The 9360-nt window shown below is 44.2% G+C and overlaps 1 protein-coding gene across 1 annotated transcript in view; it reads right to left on the reverse strand.

The window, feature by feature from the left end:
* The window catches only part of syndig1l (synapse differentiation inducing 1-like), a 13872-nt gene extending 4882 nt beyond the window's left edge, over positions 1–8990 (reverse strand). The window contains exons 1-3 of the mRNA XM_031580408.1: positions 8631–8990; positions 6891–7216; positions 6727–6857 (exon numbers count right to left, since the gene is read on the reverse strand). Coding sequence (XP_031436268.1) covers positions 6727–6857; positions 6891–7173 — 414 coding nt within the window. The 5' untranslated portion in view covers positions 7174–7216; positions 8631–8990. The remainder of the gene's footprint in view (positions 1–6726; positions 6858–6890; positions 7217–8630) is intronic.
* Between the last annotated feature and the right edge of the window lie 370 nt (positions 8991–9360).

Consider the following 9360-nt stretch of genomic DNA (forward strand, 5'->3'; position numbering starts at 1 on the left):
AGTGTGTGTGTGTGTGTGTGTGTGTGTGTGTGTGTGTGTGTGTGTGTGTGTGTGTGTGTGTGTGTGTGTGTGAGAGAGAGAGAGAGAGAGAGAGAGAGAGAGAGAGAGTGATCGTGTGTGTGAGTGTGCGTGTGAGTGTGTGTGTGTGTGTGTGGTGCAGGTCTGAGCGTCACCTTCAAACTTGGCAAATGAGAGGCAGATGATGGCTGAATGTGTGTGTGTGTGTGTGTGTGTGTGTGTGTGTGTGTGTGTGTGTGTGTGTGTGCGTTATGATGCCTGAGCGACTCTGAGATGACGGCTAGGAGGAAGGGCTCGGAAAGCAAAGTGATGCTGCGGAATATAGGACTCCATCTCAATGAGTCTATACGCAAGTACCGTGCTGCCCAAAGTGAGGTCTTACTCGCTCACTGTGTCAGATTTGCATTATTTATGGCTGTTGGGTCTCCTGCCCAATATCCTGTAAATAATAATTGATTATTTGTTTGGCTTATAGAGACGTCATGACAACAGTTACATCGCTGCTACTTCTCTCATCATTACAAAGAGGCAACTAACCTAACAGACACCTTTGTGTTCTACTTGAAAATGTTGTCCACATTATTGCAAAGATTTGTTTTAACATATTAATATAAATAAAAACATAATTATGAATGTTGTTATTACACATACATATGAGTGGTCTACAATGGATAAGGAGAATGAATTGTCACCTAATCAGGTAAATCCTGACCCTGTGTCTGTGTGTGTGTGTGTGTGTATGTGAGTAGGTGTGTATGTAAACGTGTGTGTGTGTGTCTGTGTGTGTATATGGGAGTAGGTGTGTATGTGAATGTGAATGTGTGTGTGTGTGTGTGTGTGTGTGTGTGTGTGTGTGTGTGTGTGTGTGTGTGTGTGCGCGCGCGCGAGAGAGTGTGAGCAAGTAGACTGATATTGATGAGTCTCTGCGCACCTTGGGGAGATGTTAATTATCCAGAACCAACCTGCACTCATCTCATTACCTTCACACACACACACACACACACACACACACACACACACACACACACACACACACCGCCGTCAGCTGAGGGATGCCTCTCTGGACCACCCCCCCCCCCCGACCGGGCTGAAGTTCGTCAGGTGTGTCACCCCATCATCACCCCATCAATCCCCCCAGACGCAAGGGGACTGGATGAATCAGTATACATGGGGCTTAAAATAGATAGAACCGTTGCCACTATATGGTTCTTGGGGTATGGAGGTTTAAAATAGATAGAACCGTTGCCACTAAATGGTTCTTGGGGTATGGAGGTTTAAAATAGATAGAACCGTTGCCACTAAATGGTTCTTGGGGTATGGAGGTTTAAAATAGATAGAACCGTTGCCACTAAATGGTTCTTGGGGTATGGAGGTTCGGCTGTACTGGTGATCAGCGGGAACCCAAAGGAAAAGAAGAAAAGTCCCCTTTGACAGAACTCTGAATGTTCTATGTAGCAACACCCTAATTCCTCTATGGAGACAATCGAAAGGACTTTCAAGCACACTGGAAATATATTACAATATTAAGCAAAACATTCTCCCTCACTCTATTCCCCCTCTCGACCACTTTGCTCTTCAGATGAGCGTCTGTTTGTCGTCTCTCCGCAGCGAGAGATCGCAGTCTAGTGCTGTCTGTTCCAGTCACAGCATTGATACACACTCACACACACACACACACACACACACTCACACACACACACACACACTGTCTGGTCCAGGCACAGCATTGATACACACTCTCTCACACACACACACATACCCTGCTATGATAAAAAAAATTATAACTGGCAGAAGTTCAGCAAAGTCAACAGTAAAAAGTGCACAGTATCTTGGAGGTCTGTAAATGATTAAAAATAAAATATTGGGAGCACCCTTCACTATGAAACAGGTAAATATAAATAAAATTAGCAAGTGTGATCTCTGCACTGGAATGCATCTTTAAACAAAGCAGCTACTCCTCCTCCTTTTAAAACTCAAATGTACTGGTGCTGTCTCGCTCAGAACAGTAGCACTGCAGCCTTCTGCTAACCACGTTTCAGAAAGAAACAGAGCATCTAAATTTTAGGATATTATAATGTCATGAACTAAAAATGATTTGTTGGCTAGAGGTGGGATGCTAAGTAGAGCTAGCCGTGTAGAGACAATAGGAGCCGCTGGGCATTCTGAGGCTGTGGTGATAAAGGTAACAGATTAGACTGGTTTACCGCATGAGATAAAGGTACTCGATTCATTTTGTCTCTAATCAGCACCGGAATAAAGAACATTCTAGGCATATCTGTTCTCGGAACAGCTGTCAGTTCCATCTCTAATAAAGAACATTCTAAGCATGTCTGTTCTCGGAACAGCTGTCAGTTCCATCTCTAATAAAGAACATTCTAGGCATATCTGTTCTCGGAACAGCTGTCAGTTCCATCTCTAATAAAGAACATTCTAGGCATATCTGTTCTCGGAACAGCTGTCAGTTCCATCTCTATTAAAGAACATTCTAGGCATATCTGTTCTTGGAACAGCTGTCAGTTCCATCTTTAATAATGAACATTCTAAGCATGTCAGCTGTCAGTTCCATCTCTACTACATCAGGGACCCTGAACACATCACACAATCCATCCAGTGTTTTGTACCCTGCTGCAGCCATCACTAGCGCTCTGCTCACTGGACATCCTGTGCTCTGTGCTGCCAGGAGCTGAGGACAGGGATGCTGCTGCTGCTGTCTCAGCACACACCAGTTCCTCCATCTCCGTCCATGTGTGTGTGTGTGTGTGTGTGTGTGTGTGTGTGTGTGTGTGTGTGTGTGTGTGTGTGTGTGTGTAGTGAGAGTTTAGTCTCAGCACACACCAGTTCCTCCATCTCCATCCATGTGTGTGTGTGTGTGTGTGTGTGTGTGTGTATCAATGCTGTGGCTGGAACAGAGTGTGTGTGTGTGTGTGTGTGTGTGTGTGTGTGTGTGTGTGTGTGTAGTGAGAGTTTAGTCTAAGCATACACCAGTTCCTCCATCTCCATCCATGTGTGTGTGTGTGTGTGTGTGTGGGTGTGTGTGTGTGTGTGTGTGTGCAGTGAGAGTTTAGTCTCAGCACACACCAGTTCCTTCATCTTCTCTGAGAAATCCATATGTGGAGGGGATGATGTGGAGGTAGAGGGAGAATATGATTATTGTTTATAATATTGATTATTAACTGATTATTATCATTATCATTATTATTACTATTTGATAGTTTTATATCACAACAATCAATTTTTTCATGAATGTAATTGAATTTAGCTTATTGATCTCATTGTTGTTTTTACTGTTTTTATCTAATGTTTTGTAAGTCATTGTCAAAATACCCTAACTATTGCAATAACTTAAGCCGGAGGCCGAGTGGCGCAGGCAACAACACCCGTGGGAATATCCCTTACCTACCCCACTCGCACGAGTACTATATTGCTTTTATAAAACAATTTTATAGTCAACCAATTAACATTTAAACACAAAGTTATTGATTAAAAAAATGTTTATTTCGCCATTGTTTCTCCGCAACAAAAAAATAGTTCCATTGTCAACGTCTTTTGGAATTATAAGAACTTTGAATTAACGGTTATCGCTTAATTTTATCAACGCACTAAAGAATGTTTCATCGCGGAGTGATTTATTATTAGCTGTGAAAAGTCCGAGTTGGGATGTCCTGGGATATTCCAACTCATGGAACGTCTCTCGTCCAATCAGAAACAGCGAAATAATTCGATAGAACCCAATTGTTTTATAATATAACAATATAGTATTGTATCGTATCATATAGTATAGTATTGTATAGTATATATTCGTTTAGTATAGTATTTTGTATAGTATACTATAGTATCGTTTAGTATTGTACAGTATCTCATCGCATCGCATCGCATCGCATCGCATCTCATCGCATCGCATCGCATCGTATCGCATCGCATCGCATCGTATCGTATCGTATCGCATCGCATCGCATCGCATCGTATCGTATCGCGTCGTATCGTATCGTAAAGCGGCATAGAGTAATGCACAGCGTGGTAGATTACTGAATGGGGTGACCAAATTTAAGTTTTTGAAGAAGAGGACACTTTGTCGCGGGGGAGTGTATTCTGGATCTGGCCCCCGGAGCATACAGATGACCCCGCCCCCGCCCCCTTGATGAAGTTTTCACATGCAGATGTCATGTGCTCTTGTAAACAATGCAACTACTGGAAGCGACAAGGTGCTCAGTGTTGCCAGATTGGAAATGGCGTATCGTACCAAATGCTCAAAATAATCGTATTTGGAGGATAATTATCGCGCATCTGGCAACACTGAGAGGGCGGTCGACCAATCACAGTTCTCTCTACAGTCGGAGCTCGCGCAAGAAGGTAGAACATAAGGGAGATACCCCTTCCAAAACTTGTAAGGGCGTAAACAGTAGTTTGTGAAAGACCCAGAGAAACACAAACATCCGACGAGGCAAAATCCCGGACAATTTTGGAATCCCTGCCAGACGCATTTTTTAGGTCTCGAAAAGAGGACATGTCCGGGTAAAAGAGGACGTCTGGTCACCCTATGTGAACAACCACAGCGTGCTAGATTACTGTACAACCATAGCGTGCTAGATTACTCTACAACCATAGCGTGCTAGATTACTGAACAACCACAGCATGTTAGATTACTTTGGTTTAGCACTCAGCTCAGTAATGATTTATTTCTACACTAAAATGGTGTCTGTTGATGGCTTGGATACAGCTCCTTTCCTAAATCAACATGAAAAAAGGTGAACTGCAGGATGTTGCTAAACTCAACCAACCACAAATGGACCTTATGATGAGAATAGAGATACATACGGAAGGGGAGTGAGTAACTTTCATGGACAAAAACACTCGAAGAGTGTGACTCCCCAAGGGTGTGTATTAACTCACAATACTGTGTGTTTTAAAGTAGCCTCTTCAAACCCATTCTGTCCTAAAACATCCCCTTAACAAACACCGCCAGAGAGCTCTCGCCCAAATGTTTCATATGCTCGGATTTTATCAGCACGGCTCTACTCTCATACACCCCCCATCAAATGTATTCTGACGACAGCTACTGCAGGAGTACATTACCAGTCTGAATATTTCACCTTAGCCGTGTACGCCTTTATAAAGGGCTCTTAAAATGGCCGCCATAGGAGAACCATTCATGTGTCTATTTAGAACTTTAGAACCTGAAAATTCTAAACTGCTGATAATCCACTGTGCTGAAGTTCTTTAGTCTTCTAGAACTTTACATTAGATATATTCATGAAAATGTTCTTAAAGAAGCCTAAAAGGATCCTTTAGGGAGTTCTGCAACTTACAGGAAGTGGCGTGAAGGGACCGGCATTATGAGATTTATAGTTAATAAGGATATGCCATAGTCAGTAATTCAATGTTTCTTATACCTAGTTATAAATGTTAATTTTATTTGGATTTAACTAGCATGTAAGCATTCCTGGGTGAATATACTTTGGGTTGACCTGGGGAGTGAGGTGTGATAATAACTCTCACCTTCCCCCCCCCCCAGGTCAACACAAAGAGGCTTGTCTCTAGGGCCTATTTGAATAGACGGTAACACCCCTTAATTCAGTGTGTTTAATAGACTGTCCTTGGATGAAGATTCAGATATGCTGAGGTGAAGCGCTGTGAGGGGGTGTGAATCTTCAAGTCTCTGTCACCGCCATTGTTCAAGAATAAACCTGAAGCCATGACTGACAAACCTAAGAACCGAATCTTCAATATATGGTATAAAACGAAATACTATCAGGCGTAGGAAGGTGTCTGACATGGGGGGGGGGGGGGTTGCCATGACTCCCAAGGGTCCAAACCTACCCACCATAGTGTTGGCAAACAGGGTCAGCTTCAAAACATGATATAAAATGCAATTATAATAATAATAATTCCATGCAACCGAAACTGTCAAACTGGCTTGCGTAGCAGTCGTAGACGTGAAAATAAAACAAAAAAGTTTAGCCGGTTTTGATCGATATCACAGAAGTGAACTGACAACCAATCAAATACAGTGGAGGTCTGAGGGTTTTCTGGTTGGGCCTTCAATGATGATATAGTTTTATTGTTTTACAGTCAGGGGGTGCCGGAGGGTAGGCACATCCCAGGAGAGAAAATGTTTACTGTTGTATAGTTTCAATGCACACTTTTCAAGCATTTTGAGACGAGAAGGACCACATGGTTTACTTGCTTGGGGGTGACAGTGGTACAGGAGGTAAAGAAGTCGTTTAGTAAGCAGAAGGTTGCTAGTTCGATTCCCTGTCGAAGCGTCCTTGAGCAAGACACTGAACCCCTAATTGCTCCTGACGTGCAGTGTGCCATCAGTGTAAATGTAAAATGTGTATACATTGTAAGTCGCACATATGTAAGTCGCTTTGGATAAAAGCGTCTGCTAAATGTAATGCTAACATAAGTAGTTTTTTAAGCCATTTTTCTTGCATAACCAATAGCGTACGACTGCCCTATATCTTCTCAGTAATCTAGGTTATATTCAAAGCTATGGCACTGCAAGATGACATAAATCCTAGGCTTTGCATAGTTGTACACGTCCCTATTTCCAATGTCCCTGCTTAAAGGTGCGGCCCTCGATCCTCTTGAAAGGTTGTTGATATCTGAGCTTTGTTTCCCATTTATAATAAAGGCCCTGACCTGTAAAAGGAACCCTAGAGCCTGTATTTAAAGAGGTGTGGTCACCGGTTCTGTCTTTCCGCTCACCTCGTACTGTGGGAAGCGTTCCTCGTCCACGTCGCAGGAGACGGTGTGGATGTGTGGACCGAGGTCCTGCCGCTGGTTCTGGAGGTCCTCTGGGCTGGACTCAGCCGTGGACTCCTCCTGCTCCTCCTGCTCCTCCTGCCCCTCCTCCTGCTCCTCCCTCAGGCTGGTCTCCAGACTCAGGTCGCTCTCGGCGCCTCGGCTGTGGCTGCTGCCGCCGCCGCTGCCGTCCTGACCCAGCATGCAGCGGGGCGTGCACAGCGCCTCCATGGCAACGTGCAGCGAGGCGGCGTCCAGGAACTGCTCAGCCTTGGTCTCGGGGTCGCCGCCGCCGCCAGACACAAAGTATCTAATGATGCTGTCGTGGTACTGGTGGCTGTAGGAGTCGTCATGGTAACGGTGTGGGTTTTTGTCCAGCAGTGGATTCTGGAGCTCACTGAGGCTCTCCATGGCTGAGCGGGGTGACCTGGTGAAACCGGCGGCAAGTGGCTGACTGCAAGTAAGGAAGGTGGAGAGGGGGAGAGGGGGAGAGGGCATAATTGACATTAGTGCTACAGAATGGTTTGTTATGTGCTTCAAATAATATCAATGACAATACCAGGCCAGCGTTTCTCTTTTTATCTGGCAACATCTGTTCACAGACAATAGGAATAATAATACGTATATGAAAAGCCATTTAGCTATAGGTTGTCATAAGACGTACATCCCTACAGCCACTACACTATATAACGTGTGTGATGAGCGGACTCATGCAGTCTGAAGAAAAAAAAAACTGTAGCCGAGCCAGAAGCTTGTTCACCCTGGCCTTGTGTGTGGGTATCCATTACAGCAGCAGCATCTGTTCGCCAGCACACACACACACACACACACACTCTAAAGGAATGAGGCGGCTGAGGAGGGCAGATGAACCTCGGAGGCTGATGTGTGTCGGGTCCCAAACCTGGACTCGGGCATATTCGGGCTTTCTGTCAATTCCCATCACTGCTCTCCTCACCGGAGGGAAGGGACGACTGGGCAACAGCAGCTTTCTTTTGTCTGTAATCAGCGCTTCTCTTTTAGAACCTCAGGCGACGGGAAAGGCTCTGGGAACTCTCCCGTGCGTGACATGAGGGACTGTGCCCCTCCTGCATGGCCTTCGAGTGGACCTTAGAGGGTCACACAAGGTGTGTGTCTGTGCGTGTGAGGGGATTTCAGAGAGCTCATCGGATCACAGCTGGTTAGATATGCTCACACGGTTTTAATTTGCTAATAAGGTTAATCCGGTTAAATGCATCACCCTTTGTCACGAAAATGTTGAAGTATTTTTTAAATAAATGTCATTATATCGCATTACTGCAATGACATGGTGTTACTGAAATTAAACTGAATTTAGCCACAATAAGTTTTAATAACTTGAGAGTGAAATTGTTCACTACTTAGTAGCGAGCCAACAATACTCTTTAATCTGATTATGTCCACTAATACTAGCCCATCGCGTGCAAATCGCTCTATTTGTGAGCAACCGTCAGAGATTTTGATCAATTGACATCCATATATTCTCTTTCACTTATGCGTGTTTTCGGCTATAAAGTCTGTTTGTAAGCAGAGATGAATTCCATTGAGCAGTACAGTAAACAACCAAAGCCTTGGATGTCATCCAAATCCCAATGCATCTGAGTGAGACCGCACATTGATGTGCACCTTTAACTCCGGCAATACAAGTCATTGTTATAATCAACATCATTACGAAATCAACATCTTAAATAATACTGTCTGACAATTATAGGATAGGACCGAATGCATTCGATGTTTGGTCACAGGGTAGCATGCAATGTAAAATAACCGCACATCAGTCGCCTCGCTCCAGATGGCACAAAGTTGAGACGCACCATTAGTACAATAGACAATATTAGATAGGATACATTTACCTTTTACATCGAGTCTATTCGTAAAACGTCTGCAGACTAGCAATTGTTAAGGACGAACTTCCATCGGCTTCAAATATCCTTGACTTCTCTACCTCGTAGCAGTAATCGAAACAGTCCAACTCAAGACCACCGCGTTACGGCAGCAGGTGCATAGCTCTCTCTCCGTTCTGCCGACCACTTAGATGACAGCGGAGGGGCAAGGTGGATGTTGTTTGAATGAGATGTGTTGAAAAGTTATCCCATGAAACATCCATGAAACATCTCCACGTCAGCACGGTAGTGCAGAGCGATGACGTCCGAATCCTTGCTGAAGCGCCTCGGCGGATGCGGCTGCCTCCGTCTCCATTGACAACCACACTGGCCAGGTGATGCCACGGGGTGGTCTGTATGGGTGTTGCCGCACGCAGGCTAGGCTGCTTATGTTGCGCTGAAGTTTTAAGTGGCACCATAACGTGGTGGCAAAGTCGTAAAGTCGTGTTAAGGGTATATAAAACAAACAAACAAATCCCCTCTGTTATGTACATGCATTGCCATTCACACACACACACAAACGTATATTATCTAACTATCCATTCACACACACACAAGTACATTATTTAACTATCCATTCACACACACACACACACGTACATTATCTAACTATCCATTCACACACACACGCACACACACATGTACATTATTTAACTATCCATTCACACACACACGTACATTATCTAACTATCCATTCACA

Source organism: Clupea harengus, chromosome 14 (assembly GCF_900700415.2).
Source record: "Clupea harengus chromosome 14, Ch_v2.0.2, whole genome shotgun sequence".
Lineage (NCBI taxonomy): Eukaryota > Metazoa > Chordata > Actinopteri > Clupeiformes > Clupeidae > Clupea > Clupea harengus.